This window comes from Pinus tabuliformis, chromosome 7 (assembly GCF_031772625.1).
Source record: "Pinus tabuliformis cultivar Carrire ecotype Pingquan chromosome 7, CPIR1, whole genome shotgun sequence".
Classification (NCBI taxonomy): Eukaryota; Viridiplantae; Streptophyta; class Pinopsida; order Pinales; family Pinaceae; genus Pinus; species Pinus tabuliformis.
The window spans coordinates 481619177-481643759 of record NC_142293.1 but is presented as its reverse complement, the minus strand read 5'-3'; the positions used below and the strand labels follow the sequence as shown (position 1 = coordinate 481643759).

The window sequence follows — 24583 nt, the reverse complement described above, 5'->3', positions numbered from 1 at the left end:
CCTTCACTCATTTTCTCCTAGCTTATTCCCCCATTCCCTAACTCCCATATTCCCAAAAGATCATCTATCCCTATCCCCAATTCCCATTTTCCTAAATTCTAAATATAAATCCCTAAACCCTAAGTGTTGTCCTTAAAGCTTACATATTACTCCCTAATCCCCTGTTTCCCTAAACAAAACCCTGTCACAACAGCCCCAAAATCCCTCATACTCTCTCCCTCCACAGTCCCTCATATACTTTTCCCTTGGTGACAAAAAATCAAAAAACACCATAAACCTCCTACTACTGATCAAGGAAACACAACCACTAGCAAGCATGGAGTTTGATCCTTCATATGACCATGAGGAAGAGACACACAGTGATTCTCCTATAGAGGTACATGCACCGAGGAGGCCTCACAGAGGTGGCAAAAATATACGAGAGGAGCCCACTACCCTTGCTGAGCTACAGGCCTGCCCTCTCGCCATCACATGCTTCCAACACCAGCCCTACTATGAGTTCTGTGAGACGGTTGCTAGAATTCAGTATCACCATGAGTTGGCCCGGTAGTTTGTGTTTCATTTACTGATCTGATAATCACCCTATGGGTGACCTTAGTTAAAGATTTATTAAAACAAAAGGTATTACAGACTCATGTGATCGTGTGTGTTCTGTGTTATTTAAGCAACGGATCGATCGGATTGCCAATACATAGAAAATAAGTCGAAAGACAGCAAAGAAATACAGTAAGCAACACAAAGACACAAACAGTTTTTAATAACAAGTTCACCCTATTCTCCAGGGCTACGTCTCTAGTCCAACTTCAGTGGTGGCCTTGTTTTATTGTGTCTTACAGCAGAGAAATTACAATACAGGGACTCAATGTGAGTTCTCCTGAAGCAAATTTTGCTTGGTAGGGTGGTTCTTGGATTCCCCAAGCCACTGAGAGTACCCAGACTCTTATTCTTCCTACCAGCTCTGTGACCCTTGGTCTACAGTGGAAAGAGCCAACTGTGATGCTCAATCCAGACAGATTCCTCTATGGGAAGGCTTGAATCTTCAAGCTCTCTGGTGCTCGATGATGCCTGTGTTCAGCTCGGCCCTCTGTCTCCTCTGCTTTGCTTTACTGTTCTCTATGTTAAGTCCTCCTCTCAGGGTTCACTGTTCACTGTCTTTCTTGGTCACTTGGAATCCTCTCTATTCCTCCTCTCTCTGAATCTAAATTCAACTGTCTCTGTTCATGGCTTTAGTCATTCGATCCTTGTGCCTGTTCAGTTCCTCTCCCGCCTACGTCGATTCTCCTTCCGCCTACGAGCTGGGAGTTCCTTGTTCGGCATCAGCATGAATGCTCGGGAAGTAGCCACGTGTCCCCATTGGAACAATGCTAGCCTTCTTGTCGATTCGTTTCTTTGGTTATGTCATGGATACATTCTTTCTCCACCATGGTGGTCAAACGGATTCCAAATCCCTTTAGAACGGGGCTTAATTCCGTGTCGATTCCGCTTCTTTCTATCAGGCACAATCTCAGCCGTCTGATCTGGGCTTCTCAAGATCTGACTTCATATGCAGGTTGAGTGCGGTTGACTTGATCGACTGATAACGCGCGATCACGGCGATTTTTCTCTCACCTCTGCTGCCACGTGTCAATCATTGAGTGGGATCGCTTTGCTCTCTTCCAAAACCTCTTACCGTTCAAGGGTGCCCCGCTCAAAACCGCCGGTTTCCAGGTCATGGGTCCCACCTTCGTACGTTGGTGCTTTTCATTTCTCCGCCCATGGTCCTCTGGTTGCCAACGTGACCAAGGGCTTCATGCCCCTCCATTCTCAGCCCTGTTTGCCCAGCGATGCGCAAATCACCTCATTTTCCCGTTTCGGGGCTTCCAGGGGCTACATCGACCTCCTGCGCAGTCTCCATGGGCCTCCGTCAGCGCGCTTTGACCAAGGTCCTCGTCATTCCACGCCAGCTGCCATAGCCACTGGTTCAGGGTGTTTTCAATTGCTATTTTGTATTTCATTCGAGATTTGTTCGACCTGATTTAGTCATGGTTCTTTGACAGTTGTTTATGGATCCGATTCAGATCACAACCTCCCTACTAAAAAGCTTTTGGACCACCAAAAGTTGGTTTTCTTCAAGCATCGACTAAGTGAGGAAACTGTTGTCTCACTTGTCCAATCTCAATCCACTTCACACTGCTTGGTTTCGATCCTTTAAGCCCAATCCTGAGGTACTTCACTTGTTCACTGCACATCTTCCTTACCTTCCTGTCCAGTACTGTATCTTCCTGCAACTGATTAAGATATTCAGGTAGTAGGTCGTCAATAGAAGGTAATTGACTCTGCTCTTCAAGGTCCTTAACCATTGAAGGTTTAAACAACCTCAAGCAATCTGCATTCACGACTGAGTAGATGTGCATGTAAGCTGGCAGATCAAGGAAAAAAGCATTTTCACCAATCTTCTCAAGTATCCTGAAGGGTCCATACTTGATAGGTTTTAGCTTTTTACCTTCACCTTGCATCCTGTCCTTGCTGATATACAGCCAGACTTGGTCTCCAACTTGAAAACTATGCTCCATCTGATGCTTATCATGCCTAGCCTTGTACTTGGCCTCGCTCTTTTCCAGTTGTTCCTATACTGCCTAGTGGATCTCCTAGATCTTTTCAATGAACCTAGTTGCCATGCCCACATCACTGTGTCTATCAACCATGGTATCTTTACCAAAGACAAAATCCAAAGGAGACCTTGGTATGAAACCAAAATAGGTCTCAAAAGGAGATCTCTATGTAGAAGAGTGTTTGGCTCTATTGTAAGCATGCTACACATAACACAAGTGTTCATCCCAAAGCTTAGGGTGTTTGCTGCAATATCCTCTCAGTAATTGGATCACTGTCATGTTAAATACTTCTGTCTGGCCATCTGTTTGTGGATGAAAAGCTGTGTTTTCTTTAACTTGGTGTCCATTAGTTCCCACAGACTTGACCAAAACTTCCCCACAAATTGGGTGTCTCGATCAAATACAATAGAAGTGGGTAATCCGAAATGAACCCATACATGTTCAAAGAATAATTTTTCAGTTTGTTCAGCTGTAATCTATTTACTGCAGGGTATCAAAATACACATTTTACTGAACCTATCCACAACAACATATAGATAATCATGACCTTTCCTAGATTTAGGCAGTCCTCCAACAAAATCCATGGAAATGCTTTCCCAAAGGTGAGAAGGAACTGGTAATGGAGTGTATAAGCCTATTTTTCTGTTACTGGGCTTGCTTTTAGCACACATAGCACATCCCTTTACATACCTAGAAACTGTCTCATTCATTTGCGGCCAATAGCAGAACCTTTTCAGCTGTGCAACTGTTTTACTTACCCCAAAGAGACCTAATATCAGAGAAGTATGTGCTTCCATAATTATCTTTACTCTCTCAGTTTGTGGAATGCAGAGTTTCCCACATCGATATAGGAGTTGGTCCTTCACATGATAGTCCAATTCTTCTACTCTTTTTCCTTGACTCAAAGTTGCATATACATCTTTAAAGTTCATGTCCTGAGCATACTGTTCTATGTAGCTTTCTTGCAGCAAAAAGTTATGCTTAAGTATGGTAGATGCATTTATAATGGGTCTCGATAACATATCTGCAACCTTGTTATGTATGCCCTTTATATATCTGATGACTAAATGAAACTGTTGTAGAAAACCCATCCATCTATAATTTCTTGATTGTTGCAACTTAGTTTGGGAGTGTAGATATTGAAGTGGCTGATGATCAGTGTGTATTACTGTTTCTTTGCCCATTAAGCAATGTTTCCACTTTTTCACACTTTGAACTAATGCATACAATTCTTTCTCATAGGTAGGATAGTTAACTACTGTAGGATTAAAAGTCTCAGAATGATAACATATGGGTTTACCGTGCTGTGTCAACACTGCTCCCATGGCATAGTCACTGGCATCAGTTTGGATCTCAAATGGTCTTTGTAGATCTATCAGTGCTAGTACAGGTGTTGTACTAATCTTGTCTTTCAAGGTGTCGAAGGCTTTCTGTTGTTTGCCTCCCCACTGAAACACCTTGTTCAATCATGTCAAAGCATGTAAGGGAGCTGCAATTGAGGAAAAAATTGAAATGAACTTCCTCCAATATTGTGTTGCTCCTAAGAAGCTTCTCACTTCTGTAGCAGACTTGGGTTTAGGCCAGTTTATGATGCCTGCCACTTTAGAGGGATCTATTTTCAATTTACCTCCCACTACTATATGACCCAAATAATTTAGAGAGGTTTTGCCAAATTCACATTTGGAAAGTTTAACATAAAGTTTTTCTCTTCTCAAAACATCTAAAGTCTGCTTAACATGCTTGAAATGTTCTTCCCATATTTTACTAAAAATCAGAATGTCATCCAAATACATAATAACAAAATCATCAAGAAAAGGTCTGAGTACATCATTCATTAATCTCATGAAAGTAGCAGGGGCATTGTCAAGGATAATTTTAGGGGCGAATGTTCGCCCTTTGGCGAAATTAAGGGGTTTTAAATTTTTAGTGGGCGAATATTTTGTATCATAGTACATTTTTACAAATCACCTCAAATAGCCCACCTTATTTTAAGGGAGAGGGTAAAAAAGGTAAATTTAGCCCTTGAAATTAGGACTTACAACCTTCCATTCGCCCATTTTCAAGAATAGGTTTTATTTAAGTGAACCCATTCACCCATTTTCAAGAATAGGTTTTATTTAAGTGAATCCTATGGGCCAAATACCATATTTATAAAAGAGATATTGTAAATTAATAAAAATATAAATAAATGAGAGGTATGGTAAATAAATAAAACATTTTTTATATTTACTCCATAAGTCACCTTATATACATGTAAGGGTGTAAACAAATAAAAATATAAGTAAAGTGGAGGTATGGTAAATAAATAAAACGTCTTTTTATACTTACTCAAAAGGTATGGTAAATAAATAAAAATATAAATAAACTAGATGTATCGTAAATAAATAAAACCTCTTTTTATATTTAGTCCATAACCCTCGTTCTATTTATGAAGGCTCAAGAAAGAGGTTTTATTTAAGTGAATCCTATGGGCCAAATACCATATTTGTAAAAGAGGTATGGTAAATTAATAAAAATATAAATAAACCAGAGGTATGGTAAACAAATAAAACATTTTTTTATATTTACTCCATAAGTCACCTTATATTTACGAACACTCAAAAAATGGGTTTTATTTAGGTGAAACCTATGGCCAAAATACTATGGGACAAATACCATGGACTAGATTGTTATTAATACCATGCAAAAAACCATTATTAACCCTAATATTAGAATTAATAAAAATAAAAATGGCACATGGTATTGACCCATGGTATTCACCAAAATGGCACATGGTATTGACCCATGGTATTCACCTGGAATGTAGCCTATTTAAATGGGGGAATTAAACCAGCATGTAGCCTATGCTAAGATTCACTAGGACTTTACAAAGTTTTATTATTTAGTGAAAGACTCGCCTAAGATCTTACAAGATTTTATAATTGAGTAAAATATTCGCCATGCCTGGTGAGAGATTCGCCAAAAAATTATATATACATATTATATTATTGATAAAATCGCCTTCCATTTTTCCTATATACCATGGAGATTCGCCCATTTATTATATTTATAAATTTAGGGGGGGTTCTTAAAATTTTCCCTGGGCATTGTTCAAGCCAAAAGGCATAACCAACCATTCATACAATCCTTGCTTTGTTTTGAAAGCGGTCTTCCATGGATCTTGCTCTGCAACTCTGACCTGATGGTATCCACTATGCAAATCTAGCTTGGTGAAATAAACAACTTCCTTTAATTGATCTAAAAGATCATCTATGCGAGGAAGGGGACAACGATTTTTTATTGTTATTTTATTCAGTGCTCGATAATCAATGCACATTCTCCACGAGCCATCTTTCTTTCTCACCAAAATGATTGGTGACCCACATGGTGACATGCTAGGCCTAATAAACCCTTTCTCGAGCAACTCCTACACCTGCTTCTTGATTTCAACATTCTCTAAAGCAGATACCCTATACATCCCAATGTTAGGCAAAGGAACATCTTGCTGCAAAATAATATCATCTACTATTCCATTTTTGGGTGGCAGACCTTGAGGTTCTTGAAACATGACAACATACTTGGAAACAATCTTTTCTATATCATCTTGCTGATCAGAATTACAACCCTCAAATACATTGATTTTATCAGTTTTCCTTTCATTTACAACCATTAGTAAGAAATGTTTGCATGAATTTATCATTCTTTTCATCTGTCCTGAGTTTATGAGAGTATAATTATTCTTGAGCTTATGAGCTCTTACAATGTATTTGATTCCCTCTTTAACAAGTAGATACTTGTTCTCAGCTCTATAGAAAATATCCTTTATATCATACAAGTAAGGAATTCCTAAAACAATTCCACATATATCCAAAGGAATTACACCTAACTCAACCTCATCTACAAATGCTAACCCAAAAGAAAAATTGAGTTTGCATTGTCGAGTCACTCGTAGTTGTGCTTTATCATTCAACCATCCTAATGGGTATGGTTTCTTATGAGGTGTAGTTCCCAATCCAAATTTCTTTACAATTGCTTCAGAAATCAGATTTACTTGTGAGCCATTATCAAACAAAGTATCAATCTTTTGATTTTGGAAACAACTCGAATATGGAAAAGCTCATGTCTTTTTCTCTCATGTTCTTCATTAATAACAGATTGAATAGAATTACTAGTAGATGCTTCAGAATTATCACCTTTTACACATGTGGTTGCAATGATTGTTTCATCTCCCGAGTTTGACCCCAAATCTTTCTGAATAGCTACAATAGTCTTCTTCTTCTTGCCCTCGGACTTCTTAGGTCTCAGATGTGGATGCAGAATCCAACAGTGCTCATCATCATGCCCCTCCTTTTTACAGTGAGTGCATGAAGCTTTGCCTTTTTGTGTAGTGTTAGCCTTCCTTTCTTTCAATTTCTACTTCCTTTTCTCCTTATTCTTGCTTACAGTGGATTAGGATGGTCCCCCAACTTCTAGATTTCCATTCTTTCATCTGGCTTCTAGATGAGTACCTTGTACAAATACCTCATCTATACTAGTGCGATTAAACATGAGGATCGTATGCCTCATGTAGCTGTGTAGACCACCAATGTACTTCAAAATAGTCTCTGGTGAGTCTAATGAGATACCCAACATCAATGCTCTCTTTTTGAATTCTTGAGTATACCCTTGTACACTTTTCCCTTTCAACAGCCGAAGAGTTTGCCAACTCATCATGGCTTGTTGCATGTAGACCAATGGATAGAACTGCTTTTTTATTACAGCAACAAATTCACTCCAGATAGAGATGGTCTTACCATGCTTCTTCATATTAGCTTGGGTTCTGCCTTCCCACCAAACCAAGGCAATGCCTCCTAGGCGTAGGCTTGCCAGCTGAATCTTACTCTTGTCTGAGTCTATGTTTTGTACTCTGCAATACACATCAATTTGTCTTATCCAATTGTCCAACTTTTCAGCATTTAGCTCTCCATCATATATAGGCAAATCAAATTTAACATCTAACTTAATCAAAGATGCTTTCTTGTTATGCACAGGGCTATTAGGGGGTGTGAGAAAGCTCTCCTCTTTCCCCTTTCTGTTGGAGTGGTCATGGGAATGAGATTCATCTTCTTCTTTATCTTGCTTAGAGCCTGATGAATCTTCATCCTTATGCTTTCTAAAGTCCCTATACATCTCTTCTACCATAGACTTTATAGATAGGAAAATTTCTATGAATTGAGGGTCTGGCCCTATAGAACCTTCCTCTGACATTGTCTTCCAAGAATAGACTCTCCCAATTTCAGGATTAGTTTCCACCAACTCTCCTTCTCCTAATTTGAGCTTTGATCTAGTGAGCATTCATAGCTAAACCAACACAAGCTTGTCTAACCTTACAACCTAGAGCTCCGATACCACTTAATCTGATAATCACCCTATGGGTGACCTCAGTTAAAGATTTATTAAAACAAAAGGTATTACAGACTCATGTGATGGTGTGTGTTCTGTGTTATTTAAGCAACGGATCGATCATATTTCCAATACACAGAAAATAAGTGGAAATACAGTAGAGAAATACAGTAAGAAACACAAAGACACAAACAATTTTTAATAAGAAGTTCACCCTATTCTCCAGGGCTATGTCTCCGGTCCAGCTTCAGTGGTGGCCTTGTTTTATTGTGTCTTACAACAGAGAAATTACAATACAGGGGCTCAATGTGAGTTCTCCTGAAGCAGATTTTTCTTGGCAGGGTGGTTCTTGGATTCCCCAAGCCACTCAGAGTACCCAGACTCTTGTTCTTCCTACAAGCCCTGTGACCGTCGGTCTATAGTGGAAAGAGCCAACTGTGATGCTCAATTCGGACAGATTCCTCTATGGGAAGGCTTGAATCTTCAAGCTCTCTGGTGCTTGATCTTGCCTTTGGTTAGCTCGGCCCTCTGTCTCCTCTGCTTGGCTTTAGTGTTCTCTATGTTCAGTCCTCCTCTCAGGGTTCACTGTTCACTGTCTCTCTTGGTCGCTTGGACTCTCTCTATTCCTCCTCTCTTTGAATCTGAATTCGACTGTCTCTGTTCATGGCTTTAGTCATTCGATCCCTGTGCCTGTTCGATTCCTCTCCCACCTACGTTGATTCTCCTTCCACCTGCGAGCTAGGAATTCCCTGTTCAGCGTCAACATGAATGCTCGGAAGTAGCCACGTGTACCCATTGGAACAGTGCCAGCCTACTCGTCTATTCTTTTCTTCGATTATGTCATGGATAAGTTCTTGCCCCACCGTGGTGGTCAAACAGATTCCAAATCCCTTTAGAATGCAACTTAATTCTGTGTCGATTCTGCTTCTTTATATTGGGCGCAATCTCAGTCGTCTTATCTGGGCTTCTCAATATCTAACGTCATACGCACGTCGAGCAACATTGACTTGCTCTACTGATAACGCATGATCATGGCAGTTTTTCTCTGACCTCCACTGCCACGTGTCGATCACTGAGTGGGATCGCTCCACTCTCTTCCAAAACCTCTTACCATTCAAGGGCGCCCCGATCAAAACTGTCGGTTTCTAGGTCATTGGTCCCACCTTCATACATTGGTGCTTTTCATTTCTCCGCCCGCGGTCCTCTGGTTCCCAACGTGACCAAGGGCTTAAGGCCCCTCCATTTCGGCCCTGTTTGCCCAGCGATGCGCATCAAAAATCAACTCCTTTTCTTGTTCCGGGGCTCCCAGGGGCTACATCAACCTCCTGCATAGTCTCCATGGGCCTCGGTGAGCATGCTTTGACCAACGTCCTCGTCGTTCCACACCGGCTACAATGGCCACTGGTTCAGGGTGTTTTCGATTGCTATTTTAGATTTCATTCAAAATTTGTTCGACCCGATTTAGTCACGGTTATTTGATAGTCATTTATGGATCTGATTCGGATCATTTACATGATGGTCAATGCACTCTAGCTGGTGTAACATTCACTTTAACACTAGAATCTATTTCTCTAGCTACCGATATTCCTACTATTGGAGAGCAATGGAACAAAAGGTAGCAAATAGACAGGAAACATTATGAACCATACATCAAGCCAGATTATTTGAGACAACTCAACAAAGTTTTCCCTTTTCGGTACCTAAAAGATTCCTATGCTCCTTTGATGAAACTGATAATGAAGTATTTCAACTGTGAGGGTTGGTTTTCTCATTTATATCCCTATCATATCAGCTTGTTGATGCACTTTACCAGGGTGAGAATGATGAATCTCCCCTAATTCATGTGCCAAAATATTGAGAAGATGACCACCCTAGTACAACACAAGACTCCTCAGCAGCAGTTTAACAGTATTTATCAATTTTCTCTCATTAAAACTATGGTCATCCATCAACTTGGTTTGCAGGGCATCACTTGGGAGGACTTCATTTCTCGTGAGTTTTTCACAGCTCCTCAGGGACCTCTAGAGGCTTTGCATGAGACAGGTGAACCTTCATATTAGTATGAGGGTCATGAGACACAGACCGCTAGTATGTCGATGTTTGTCACCTATCAAAAGGGCACTAGACGGTTGTTCGCAGCAGCAAAGCGAGTATTATCTCCACCCAGGGTGGAAGGGGTCTCGCTTCCTTCATCAGCACAGTAGGTTCAGGACAAAGGCAACAGGGCATTACAGGATGATGGGCCTTCAGGTGAGCAGGAAACTGATTTCATTCTCATTGAGGGTGATGATACTGATGTGGGCCCACAAAGCTCAAATCTCAAAGTCATCCAGGAGCAACAGGAAGATATCAATGCTTTGTCCCTCAACTTGGAAAGGGCTAAGTTGATAATAAAGTACCTGGAACAAAGAAACAAGCAACTTGAGGATCAACAAGCGATTATGGAGTTGCAAAACATTCGGGAAAACCGCCAAGCTGCCAAAAGGAGGAAGGTGAAGCTCACATCACTTGAGCAAGAAATCAATGCTGATCGAGAATTATGGGTTGAAAGAGCTAATATCCACTTAGAGAGGTTGTTGGAGAAGGCCAACAAGGAGAAGATATTGTTGAGATATATGGCTTATCATTACATGGCGAGAAACAAAGTCTGCAACGCGAGAATCAGGAGCTTAAAGGAAAAATTGGAGAGAGCATCAAGGAGTTGAAAGGAGCATGATAGACTTCACATATTGGCTGAGGCTTCCTTGGCCTAACACAATGCTTGATGAAGAAGACTCATCCCAAATTTCAAAAAATTTGGGACACTTTTTGCATTTTTGGAATTTTTGGCACAAAAAACAGAGTTTTCTTGGCTATGCGCCGCGCCACCTTGCGCTCGCTTTTGATAGGAGCCTCCAAATGAAATAAACTCAGCATTTTTGGATATATCATGGAAAAATATGCCTGCCTACCAATTTCCAAGAAATTTTGATGGGTTTTGAGCCCTCAAAAAGGTCAAAAATACTCAAAAAATGACCTTACTGCCCCTATTTTGACACACAAGAAGCAGTGTTCGGAGAACTAAATTTTGGAGGGGAAAATGGAGGTAATATTCAAAAATTCTACTTGGGTTGGAAAGTAGACAGGGAGAACTTTCCAACAAGCACACTTGGAACAAATTTGGACACCGTTAGGGCCTCCAAAAGTGGCTCCAAACAGGCGCTATGCATAGAGAAATCAGCGCAGCACATAGGGGAAATTTGGCTCAGTTTGACCAAGTATACTCTGTTTTTCACCTAGCTTTTGACAGTTTGACTTTTTCTCCTTCTTAATGTCAAAATTATGATGTAATTTAATGTAAATGGATGGATCATTATGTAAATATGTCAAATTTTCACTTATGGAGGTAGATTCATCTATCAAAAAGTTGTTTGAAACTGAATGAATCAGTTCCCTTGTTTCTAGAGGCATGTTGTTCCACTGCCTAATTTCTAGTTCTCAGTTTAGAATTAGTTGGAACAGCTCCTAAACTTGTGAGCTCGACCCCTAGAGGCTAGGATGAGCTATGGTTTGTCTATATCTTATGATTTTTCAGTCATTAGCATGGTTGGACTTTTGAGAAAGCAAGGAGCTTCATTGTACACTCATATCAGCATTTTGGCTAAGGAATTGAGACCAGGGTTTACAACACTCTTTGGGATTCATGTGGCATTTGTTTTTGGTACAATGCTTTCTTCTGTATTTTTGAATTTAATTATGTGTATGTATGACATTATCCATCTTGTTTCTTCTTAACTATATCAAACAAGAGTGAACGTAGAATCCATTGAAATTGCAGTGCTCTACTTAGGGTTTGCTTTAGTTTTTTTATGTTTTCAGTTGTTTGAACAGGATCCATGGCTTTTCTTGCCCTCTTCAGCTCCTCACCTATCTAATCTCTCCATCCCATTCAAATTTGAAGTGCCAAATCAGTTTCCTACCTTTCCCCATTGAGATCGCTACAAGATTGAGCCTCATTCCTCGCACCCAAACGTTGCCTTTCCATCTGAGCCAACAAAAACATCATGTTATTCAATCAAACTCTTTTCACACATACCTAGCCTAAAATCAGTCACAACATTAGTCCTCTCAAGCCCTTATTCATCATATTTTGCTGAGATTGACCCGGAGAGAGCCCTCTCCCGACCTGGTAAGGCTAGCTACCAAGTTAAGCATGGTTTGATGTTGGTCCTAGATCCCACCTTTCTCAGCGTGGGATAGATTTAGGCTCTAACACTCCTATTTTACAGACTCCTCTAAATGAGGAGAGGAATCCTAAAAGAGATATATAGGAGGCCACTCCTTCTAGCAGAACTGTTGCCCAAAATTACATCAAGAGGCAAAGGTTGAATCCATTTTCATAACAAGAGTTTACTGAAGAAACGAAAAGAGTACAAAGTAGGAAAACCACTCCCTCAGGTGGTACACAAGAACCTTCCACCTCACAGGCCCAAATGCCAGAGAGACAACAGAGCATGGAAGTATCCTCATTCAAAGCTCCAAGTGGCTAGAGCCAAGACATCAGAGAGAGATACAAAGAAATAAAGGCCATAAATGAAAGATTGATGGCCCAAAGATATGCAAATTACCTTATAATGGCTCCTACAAATCATACAAGGCTAATGTTAGCCTTTGATGTGAAAGAAGGAAAAATGTAGATGACTTTTATGAAGCCTACTACACAGCAGCCTAGGTCAATTGCGATTACTTGAAAACAGAATTTGAAGTATTGGCAAAGGATATCCACCCTATTGACCAAATAGAGTTACACAAACAGACTGGGGAAATGGTCTATTCCACTTTGACTAGCAAGGCAATTGTAGCTCACAAACTCCAAAATTCACTGAATAATATATTAGTGCAATTCAAGTTAGAGAAGGCCTCTTCATAGGCTAAAGATACCATAATAATGTCCTTAGAGGACTTAGTCATAGAACTAGGGCATGATCCCAAAGATGTGAAAGTTGTAGAAAATCGTATTAGAAAGAAAAATGATGACATAGCTGCACTAAAAAAGAAGCTCGAAATTCCTCCTCTGCATCATCCTCAAACAGCTGAAGTATTGGAAACTCGGAAGGAGGAAGAGCTTATGGACTTAGTCCTTAAGTTGAATGAACAACTAAAAGAAACAGAGAAAGAGTTGGATCATTTGATACAGTCTAAATAGAGTGAGTTGGCCACCACTCCTCATACTGTAATTCCTATAGTCTCTACAGCAGTACCCTCCACATTGGCTACTTCATTAGCACCAACGGTTCCACCAGTTACTGCTCTACCAGTTACAAGTACATCAACAAGCACAACAACATCCACAGAAAAGATAGCTAAATTGGTAAAATCCATGGAGGAAATGACCATCCAGGCTACTAAGCTCAAAAAACTTAGAGAACAAGTGTCATGTTTGGAAACTAATTGCAAACTTGCACAGATACAACAGAAAGAAGAAGCTCAAAAGAATCAAAGAATGGGAGAGAGAATAAAAGTCCTTGAAAAGGACTTGACATTGCAACAACCACTGGGAGACATGAAGGAAATTATTTAGACCAACATCATTGACTCCATCAATGATGTTTTGCCTTCTATTCAAGTAATTTTTGAACAGACTGAACTAGTAAAAGTGGCTACAGAAGAAATCTGCAAGACAATGGAAGAATTTGGGGAAAAGCCTAAAGAAGCCAACCAATTGATAACATTCCTGAACAACAGAAAAAGGTATCAGCTTGATGAACTAGAAATAGAAGAGAGAATAGGAACTATCATAGAAATCAAGAAGGTTCTCACTAAGAGGAACCTTATGCTCAATCTTGAGAAAAAATGCCAGAGTATCCAAGTAGACATTGATATATTTATGAAAAAGTATGGTATTTTAAGAGAAAAAGGACTCCCCAGTCCCATGGTAATACATGACAAGCTGATGACCCAATATGACTATATTGAAAGACTAAACAAGCTTGCCAGAAGTGAAGCTATTACTTCAGGGGTAAAATCTTTGCCCACTGGAAAGGTATTATATGATAGTCTAGAAAATATGTTTTTCGTAGAACATGAGGTTAAACACTTGTTCGTCAGCATGCCAAATTTTGCTAAGTATATAGAGGCTGACAAGATATATAGAAAGATGATAACGATGAAATTACCTGATAGTGAATAGTGGATGAAACTAACAGATTTACTATAAAGTTTCTACAGTAAATCTATATGGTAAAACATGGCTGCCAGGTAAAATAGGTAAAGCAGAAGTCAAAGCATAGGAGGTAAAGAGTATGAATAGTTAGAGGACATAACGTGAATCCAGCACATAAGTATCAAGCAACTGAAAGATCCAAATCCGAATTACAATAGCCAACACAATCACAATAAAAGAGACAGCAAGAAGACAGTTCTCCATCTGTCTCTATCTTCATGCTTGAAGATATTTTCGGTTTCCTAGAATAATTCTCATATTGTTATGAGATATTTTGTAACAAATTTTGTATAAATACTTGACAAAATGAAGTAATTAGGATGGATTAGAATACATTTATGTATACATTTTATATTGAGCCAATAAGCTATTTTACTCAAGATTGGACTGATTTCGCTGGATCATGAAATAAAGCTAAGGACATTTCACTGGATTCTTGTGCACAGTTGAAATGAATAAGTATTATCTCCTCATGTTTAAATATTGTTTTCTCTTCATGTTATAAGTATTCACATGGGTCTCTTATGAAAGATGAAAAGTAAACAAGGAATGATATCTCAGAATTAGCTTAAATGCTCTCTGTTTTAACTATTTACTTTCTATATTTTTTCTACTAAACTATCTTGGTCTGGGAATACTTAATTACTCCCTTACTTTCGTAGTTTCCCCGCCCTTGGTCCATAGTAAAGGATTCTTCATTGCCCTTTGTTACTGATCATCCTTCTTTTCTTCATCTTAATCCCATTTAAGGATTCTGCATTGCCCTTTGCCCTGGTTAGGAATACCTCATCCATTTGAACCTGCAGATTTTCTTTTTGCTGTGATAGCCTACCCTGTGAACTCTTACTTTAGTAATTGATCTGATTCACTCAAGCCACTCTTTGATTGAATCCATAGCCCAATGGTCTGAATACTTGTTCTGCCCATATGTTTTCTTAATTCCACCACCCAATCAAAACAAAACATCATGAGCACTAATAACTAACCTGAAATCCTACCCAAAACAAAGTTAAATCATAAAGAGAGATCCCTCTCTAGACTTAGGTTGGCTAGAACCTAAATCTAAAAGATTAGGTTTGTGGTTACCTCAGACTATTCCTTCTTTGATAACTTCTAGAAAAAACATCTGAGTGATAACATAGTGGCGACCATACTGGGGACTCAAACCCCCAGTCTTAATAAACCTTTGAGAAATTCAAATTTTTATTTTTAAGCCTCTTAAAGGGCTTATTAGAATTTATTTCAAAAATTCATAAAAAGCAAAATAATTAGAAAAAGCTCGAAATCTAGCTTCAGGGAGAAGTCACTATACCGAGGCCAATCTTTATCCAAATCCTCCCCTTGTATTTGACAATCCAAACCTTATTCCGAGAATAATCAGAAGAGAAGAAAGTTTAGTAAGCCCAAGATCTTTATTTAGATCCATTTCCTACCCTGTTGAGTGGTTGTACATAGAAGACCTCTGTTTTGACCAGTATTTTGACAACTACCTATTTAGAACCAAGTCTGAGAGTGAACTTGAGGAAACAGTTCTTGATCTAGAATTTAGAGCAGAACTTGAAGTCCAATGAACAAACTTGTCAATTGATCAGTACCTTCTCGACTCCCCTCAGTCATCCCTTACTTCTGATAGAATCCTTGAACTTTCTGAAACTACTTCAACTTCTTGTAGCTCACGATCATTTCACCACACTTCTAAAGATTATCCCTCATCTCCATTCATACCTCCACTCCCCCATCAACCTATCACTATCATTCAAATACCCATTGTCCCTATTACCTCAACTCCACCTGTTGTCCCAAATCCCCTTGTTACCCCAAATCCTGTTCTCGATCCTATCCAACTTAGAGCTATGGCACTCATATATGCCCCTCTTATGATTCCTGCTCCTCAAGGTGCCTTACCAGCAGATTATCAGAGTAAAATTACCTTATTCGATGGCACTGGATCTTACATTGCACAACATCACACAAAGAAAATGACATATTATTTTCAACTGCATGAAATTGACATAGGGAATGTCCAAATGAGAATTTTTTCCCAAACTCTAACTGGAGATGTGAGAACATGGTTTAGATCTTTGCCTCCTAATAGTATAGATAGTTTATATGTTTTTTACCAACAATTTTTAAATAGGTGGGAGAAGAAAAAGAACCCTCTTCAAATTCTTTCTGAATATGAAAACCTCAAGAGGGGACCAAATGAAACCATTCAGGACTACTGTACTAGATTCAACAATGTATATAACGCAATACCACTTGACCTTAGGCCTCCACCTGGCTTAGCCCTGATAAATTTTCCAGACGGATTTGACACTGACATGGCTTTTCAACTTAGAGAAAGGAATCCCCCTACACTAGAAGATATGCAAAGTGTTGCAGTTAGCGTAGAAACTAATCTGCTATCCAAAAGAGCTAGGGTTAGAAATGAAAGGAGAACACCCCTGAAAGATGAAACTTAACCCTCTGATCGAAAAATAGATGATTTAGCGAAAGGAATGGAAAAATTGATGGATATAATAGAAAACATTGAAAAGAAACCTCACTGGGATAGCCAACAAGCACCTCTAGTAAGGAATCTGAACTTTAGGAAGAACCAGAACCAAAACACTGGTAAAAATGGGCTTGATCAAAACATTAGACCTCCTTTCCAAGAGAATTATGCTGAAACTTCCCATCAAGAAGACCCTAAGCTAGACACCCAAATCAACTTTATGGGGTTATATGAAGAAGAAACTATTTTTCTGACACAGGATGATCAGGAATTATACATGCTTAAATAGTTACAGACTCAAACTGGAGAATCTTTTGACTACAAACAAGGGTATGATTCTAATATCTTCGAACTGCATAAATAGTACAATTTGAAGAGAAAAAAGAACAATGATGTTCTGAACCATAAAAAGAAAGCAATACCTAATCAGCCTGAAAAAGTAAAAGTTGCAAATCAGAATCCTTTAGTCACAAAAAATCTGCAAATCCTTTCTAGACCAAATCAAAATCCTCCCAATCCCAATCATTGAAGATGTAACCAATGACCAACCTTCTAATGAACAACCTTCCACTTAAGTTCCCCTAAAGGAAACAATGGAATAATATCCAGAAATTGTATTAGAAAATCCAATTAAAAAGGCTCCAAACACAGAAAAAGAAGAACAAAATACTTTGAACCCCCTTGCCAATATTTCAAATGTTCAAACAGAAAAATCCCCTCTGCCTTTCAAGTTGGGATCAGAGGTGGCCAAACTTAAAATTTCAGTTCCTTTAATAGAACTGGCTAAACATGAAACTTACAGATCTCAAATAAGGAAATCTTTAAACTTTGTTGAAAATGAAGACTCCGTTAACCTATTTATTGATCAACCTGAGCTAATTTTTGGTCCTGATGTTAATGGAAAACTAGCGGAAGGAGGGATACCACCCTTCTACATTAACCTTAACATCCACGATAAATCCTACATAATGCCATGCTAGACTCTAGGGCTTCACACAATCTTATGCCTAAATCCGTTATGGAGGAGCTAAACTTGGATATCACTAGACCCTACAAAGACCTGTCTTCCTTTGATTCAAGCCAAGTTAAGTGCCTAAGACTTAAAAGACTTGTGTGTTTCCCTAGTGCAATACCCTGCTAAGACATTTCTGATGGACATAGTTGTTGCTGATATACCACCTAAGTATGGTATGTTGTTGTCTAGATCATGAGATGCCAAACTCGAGGGATCTCTGCAACTTGACATGTTGTATGCTACCATATCAGTCTTTGGACGTCCTAATAAACTATATAGAGAGACTCTAATGAAGTATGTAGTGAGTACCCAAGAGAGGCCTCAAAACTTTCCTATATATTCAATGCATTCTGATATTGATTCTTTCATTCTTTACAATGTTGAATCTACCCAAGAAAACACCTTAGATAGCATTATGGTAGAACCAAAAGAAATTACAGTGACAGAAGAAAATCAAAGTGTCCAAATTCATGATATTTAAGATAATAAATATGACCTAGATACTTTAGTCAAAGAAGATTTTATTCCCACAGACAATAAGAATTATGAACATGAAATTCTATGGCATCTTGAATTCGATGGATCAGTAAACAAACTAGGTGCAGGAGCAAGAGTATGGATTTACAACTTAGAAAATGATCATTCAAATGGTCAAGCCTATAGGTTGAACTTTAAATGTACAAACAACATGGCCGAATAAGAAGCACTTTTGTTAGGTCTGAAATTGGTCAAAAGGTTAGGAGCCATAAGAGTCTCTATTATGGGAGATTCTGAGTTGGTAATAAAACAAATTAACGCTATTTATATGACTAGGGATCATAGGTTAGGATTTTATAGAGAAACAGTTATAGAAATACTAAATACTTTTTTAGAAACCAAGCTTGCTATTATTCCAAGAAAACACAATATGTATGCTCACAGTTTAGTGATGTTTGATAGTACTTGCAAGTTGTTCATTTCAGCCCAACCATTAGTACACTGTTGAGGTTAGGCATAGACCTGTTATTCCTGACAACTTAAAGAACTGGCAAGTTTTCGATAATGATCAACAAATTAACAATTTTCTAACTTTAGATGATGAATTTGTAAATAGCTAAATAGACACAGACATAACATTAGATTTTGACTACACTGATGAAGTAGAAATTAACAAAGTAGAAGATGAAGAGATAGATAATTTCCATCCCACAAAGTTTACAAAATCAGATGTTCGAAACCTAAAACAAATGGAAATTGATGAAGCAATCGATGAAGAATATGAAGTCATCAATCTTAAAGATAACTTTTTTCCCAAAGTATTAACTCCTTTGGAGGACTTATTTGATTCAAACGATGTCCCAAAAAAGCCAAAAATGGAACCCTTAAAATTAGTCATTGAAGAATGTAACATAAGCTTTGAAGAAGATCCCAAAATGATAAAACTTTTAAAGTCTTTACCTCCCAATGAAATAGTGAAATACATAGAATTGCTAAAATAATTCCAAGGCATTTTTGCTTGGAATTATGAGGACCTTAAGTCCTATGATACCATCATAATACAACACATCATTCCCTTAAAAGAAAATCAGAAGCCTTTTAGGCAGAAGCTTAGAAGGATTAACCTCATTCTATTGCCTTCTATCGAAAAAGAGATCAAAAGGATGTATGAAGCTAAAATTATTACACCAATTAGATTCTTAGATTGGGTTTCTAATTTGGTACCTACAAGAAAGAAAACTGGTGAAATTATACTATGTGTTGACTTTAGGAATTTAAATAAAGTTTCACTCAAGGCTAACTACCCTCTTCCTAAAATGGATCACATATTACAGAGGGTAGTAGGTTCAACCTGAACCTCACTGCTAGATGGGTTTTCTGGTTATAACCAAATCCTAGTCCACCCAGATGATCAGGAAAAAATTGCATCCACCACTCCATAGGGCACTTTCATGTATGTGAAAATTCCTTTTGGGTTAAAAACATAGGGGCCACCTTTCAAAGAGAAATGGACATAGCCTTTGCTAAGGAAATCCATGACTTCCTGGTAATATACCTAGATGATATCACATTATTCTCTAAATTAGATCAACAACACCCGAATCATCTTACGCAGGTCTTCACCAAGTGTTGGAAGTATGGAATTTCTCTGAATCCTAAAAAATCTCTATTTGGGTTGGAAGAGGGAAAATTACTAGGCCACATAATCTCCAAAGATGGTATCTAGATCAACCCAACAAGAATTGAAGCCATTTTGTAAATACCACATCCTAGGAACATCAGAGAACTACAAGCATTTTTAGGTAAAATAAACTTTTTGAGAAGATTTATCTCAAACTTAGCTGAACTAATTAGATTAATAAACAACATGTTAAAGAAAGATTCAACTATTAGATGGGATCTAGAGGCTAAAAGGTATTTTGAAGATATAAAGCTAGCTTTAACACAAATACCGGTTCTCATCAGTCCAATGTTTGATAGGGATTTCATCATTTTTTCTTTCGCCTCAGAACATACAATTGCTACATTCCCACTACAGAAAAATGATCAGGGTTTTGAACAACCAATAGCCTTCTTTAGTAAAGCCTTGAGAGATGCACCTTTAAAGTATAATATAATGGAAAAGCAAGCTTTTTCTCTAGTTAAAGTTATTAAAGATTTGAGAGTTTATATCTTGTACTCTCATATAGTAGCTTATGTTCCCAATGCTACAGTCAAAGACATTCTAACATAGGATGGACCAGAAGGAAAGAGAGGGAAGTGGATAGCTACCATATTAGAATATGATTTAGAAATTAAACCTACAAAATTGATCAAAGGCCAAGGTTTAGTCAAGATCATGGGTAAATCAAATTGTGAGGTCCTAGACATAAATTTCATTGCAGAATTGGATAACGAACAGGAGATGGCAACTCCACGGATCAGCCAGGCCTTTATAGACTAACCATGGTATGCTGACATTATATATGTTCTACAAAATCTTCAAGCTCCTCTTGAGTTGTCCAAAACTAAAAGTAGGTTCTTAAAAATGAAATCTTTGAAGTTTTGCATAATTGACAATGCTTTATTTTTGAAAAGTCATGAAGGCATCCTTCTTAATTGTTTGTTAAAGGAATAATTTGACAAAATATTACAAGAATTTCATGTAGGTGACTCTGGGGGACATCTTTACTGGAAGACCACAACTGATAAAATCTTAAGAGCTGTTTTTTACTGGCCCACTCTGTTTTATGATGTGAGGAAATTTGTAACCTCATGCCACAAATGTTAGATTTTTGAAGGAAAAAGAAAACGATTGCCACTACCTTTGAAACCTATATCTACCAAAACACCATTTCAATAGTGGGATCTTGACTTCATTGGTGAAATTCATCCCCCTTCCTTTGCCCAACATAGATGGATCTTGACTACCACTGATTATTTTACAAAATGGATAGAAGCCATACCCTCAGGACAAGCTACTGATACTATCATAATAGGTTTCCTTGAGGCCAACATTGTATCCAGATTTGGTTGCCCCACCAAAATGATCACATACAACGTAGCAGCTTTTAAATCAAAGAGGATGATTGATTTCTGCAACAAATATCATATAACCCTGGGCCACTCCACAGCCTACTATCCCCAAGGAAATGGACTAGCAGAGTCTTCCAACAAAAGCCTAGTGAATATAATCAAAAAATCGTTGGAAGATAACAAGAAAACCTAGAATAAGAAGCTAGTAAATGGCTTGTGGGTAGTTAGGCTGACCACTAAGAAATCCATTAGTACCAATCCTTACGAGCTAGTCTATGGAATGAAGGTTGTTTTCCCATATTCCTTGGGAACACCAGTAATGAAATTTCTCCAAGAAGCACATGTTGAGCCAAATGATATTCAAAGGAGGATCAACCAGATAATTCACTTGCAGCAGACTAGGGAAGAAGTGTACATCAAATCCCAAATTGTGCGGGAAAGAATCAAGAAAGATTTTGACAAAAGGACCAAGGAAAAAAATTTCTATCTAGGAGATAAAGTTTTGAAATGGGACTCAAGAAGGGAGGAAAAAGGTAAACATTGGAAGTTTGACTTCCTACGGAAAGGCCCTTACATAATCTATGCTTTCAGAGTTAATAATGCATATTTCCTCAAAGAATTGGATGGTGCAAAAGTAGAAGGAGGACCAGTTAATGGTCGAATGCTTAAGAACTATATAGATCCCAGTCACTGATTTCACTAATCACTTGTACATATTCTATTTTTCACAAAGTTTAGTGTTGATTAGATGGTAATTTTGGAGTTGAAGCCCGAAGAGAAGGCCCTAAGCTTCAAAATTTCCACTGTCATAAATATCAATAAAGTAGCAAAGTAAAAGGGAAAGGTTGTAGAGTAAAATCACAGTAATTCAAAAGGCCATTGATCTACAAGTTCTTGAGATTTCACTAGTGTTAGACTCCGTCTCTTGTCAGAGATTGATTCTTCTTCAAAACGGGGTTTTGAAGAAGAAATCATTAATGTGTTGTTTAAATTTGTGTAATTTATCTCCAGCTTTTCAAAGGACAGCAGCAAACTTCAAGCTTCTATCCCTGCAAAAACAAAAGAAAGCAAAACATACATCAGACTCTACTATTGATGAATTTGGTCAAGTTTTATCTTCATATGGTTTCAATTATCATGGTACAGAGGTTTTCTACAGTGGCACATCCAGTCATTCATTTCGAAACTTTGCAGCTCCTTAGAGCAGCAATAATTATCAAAGAGGAACAACTTGGCCACAGAATGGTTTATCAGAACTTCAAAGCCATTGTCAATTACTGTTTCAATGAATCAAATGGAAATGATAGTCAGTTGGCAACTAATCAATATTCCATTGGATATATTAGTCCACAGAGACTAACTGGAGGGCCAATTCCTGGACAGTTGAATCCAAGCACTATGTCCTTCAAAATTGTTACAGAATGCCCTTTGATTATAATAATTCTTTTTGCCTTCCATGGACATTATATGCAAAAGAACGTGCCTGTTCTCCTCCCTCTGACGGTGGACGCAATATCCATTCCTGATCCCCAGCATGTTTCACCTCACTTGAAAAATCATTATGTTGATTTGAAGTCTGCACAAGTCAAGACTATTTCATGTTTGACATATTTACTTGGGAGCTTTGCTGATTCTATCCAACCATATGAAGAGATTATATCAAAGAGCATAGTAAATCTGCTTGTTACTTGCCCGGATTCAGTTTTGATTCGCCAAGAGTTACTTCGTGACACAAGGCGAGTTCTTCAAATAGATTTCGGGCGAGGATTTTTCACACTGACTGATACCTTATTGGAGGAGAGGGTTTTATTGGGTACTGGCCGAGCTTGTGAAACATTAAAGCCATTGGCATATGATATTCTTGCAAAGGTTATTCAGCATGTTCGATTCAAGGTTTCGTTTAAGCAGTTATCCCAAGCTATAAACTTGTTTTCCAGAAATTTGAATGACTCATCGCTGTCATTCAGCATGCAGACAACTTCTGCCCGATTGATGCTTAATTTGGTTAAACCAATCTTTATCAGAGGTGTGGACCCTACGAGCAAGGAAAAAGTCGAGCCTTACTGGGAATTATATTAGAAGCTTTTGTGAGCAAGTTCAGTACATTAAAGCACACTATTCCTCAGCTAATTGGAGATTATGAAGATGGGAAAGAACAATACAGTTTACGATTGAAGCTGGAGCTACCTGTGCAGACAGCTTTGAACCTTCAGAACCCTTTAGGGCTTTCCCAGGAGCTAAAAGATTGCAAGAAATTAATAAGGACTCTCATCATAGGAATGAAGACATTAGTTTGCAGTATAAGTCATGCCAACACATCAGAAATGCAGGCATCTCAGTCATCAAGTTCTGGTAGTTCACATGGGCTGGAAGGCATGAGAGAAGACGAGGTACGGCTTACCTCAGGAGTATTAAAAAGTGGAGTGCATTGCCTTTCAATATTCAAAGACAAGGGGGGGGACTATTCTGTTGATGAAGGAAGTGGTGCATTTTATGGTTGATTGACATTGGATATGGAATATATATGTTGCAACTCTCTTCGAATGCAGGGGCAAAGCATGATGAAATGGATTTTGAATTTCTGGAGAATGTGTCTGGGGAGCCTTACATTGTGCAGACGAACATATACGCCCATGAAATTGGGAAGAGAGAGCAACGCATTTGTTTGTGGTTCGACCCCACTGCGGACTTTCACACATATCCCATTAAGTGGAACCTGCATCACATCATATTCTATGTGGACGCCACTCCCATCAGAGTATACAAGAAAAATCAAGTAATGTGGGTGCCGTTCTTGAACAGCCAAGCCATGGGAGTTTTCTCTAGCTTGTGGAATGCGGATGATTGGGCTACTCAAAGAGGGCAAGTGAATACCAATTGGAGCAACGCTCCCTTTGCGGCTTCTTATACAAACTTCCGCGTTGAGGGGGCGTGCCAAGTCAGATCTAATAGACACATCTCCAAGTGGGTGCGCAAAAATTACATGATCTATGACTACTGCGGAGACAAAAACAGATATCCCGTTCCTCCACCAGAATGCAGCAGTTTAGTTCTCTAAAGCAAGCAGTACATTAATTTTGTCAAAATCTAAAGAGTGTATAGTACCAGTGGGTTTGTATTTCCTAGTTTGCCTACAGTTCAGGTTGATTTCAATTTGCCTCAGCGATTTGATCTATTCTATATTGATTCAAATTCAGAGAAAAAAACGGCCCATCATGATTCACAGGGCCATCCTAAGATCTCTTGAAAGATTCTTTGGCATATTGATAGAGCGTTATGCTGGTGACGTTTCTTTGTGGCTTTCTCCAGTGCAAACCTGTATTGTAACCTGTAACAGGCACTCAGGTCCAATATCGTCGAAAGGTAGTGGCAAAGATGAAAGAGAACTCGGGACCATGAACATCAATGAAGTTATAGAAAAAATTCAA

General features: G+C 38.5%; 1 protein-coding gene across 1 annotated transcript; it reads left to right on the top strand.

Annotated features, from left to right (window-relative positions):
• The first annotated feature begins 316 nt into the window (after positions 1 to 316).
• Positions 317 to 24213, top strand: LOC149248096 (xyloglucan endotransglucosylase/hydrolase protein 9-like). The gene is made up of 4 exons (XM_089447593.1): positions 317 to 546; positions 1256 to 1313; positions 19224 to 19274; positions 23689 to 24213. The coding sequence occupies exons 1-4, from the start codon at positions 317 to 319 to the stop codon at positions 24211 to 24213; spliced, it is 864 nt and encodes a 287-aa protein (XP_089303719.1).
• The last annotated feature ends 370 nt before the right edge of the window (positions 24214 to 24583 follow it).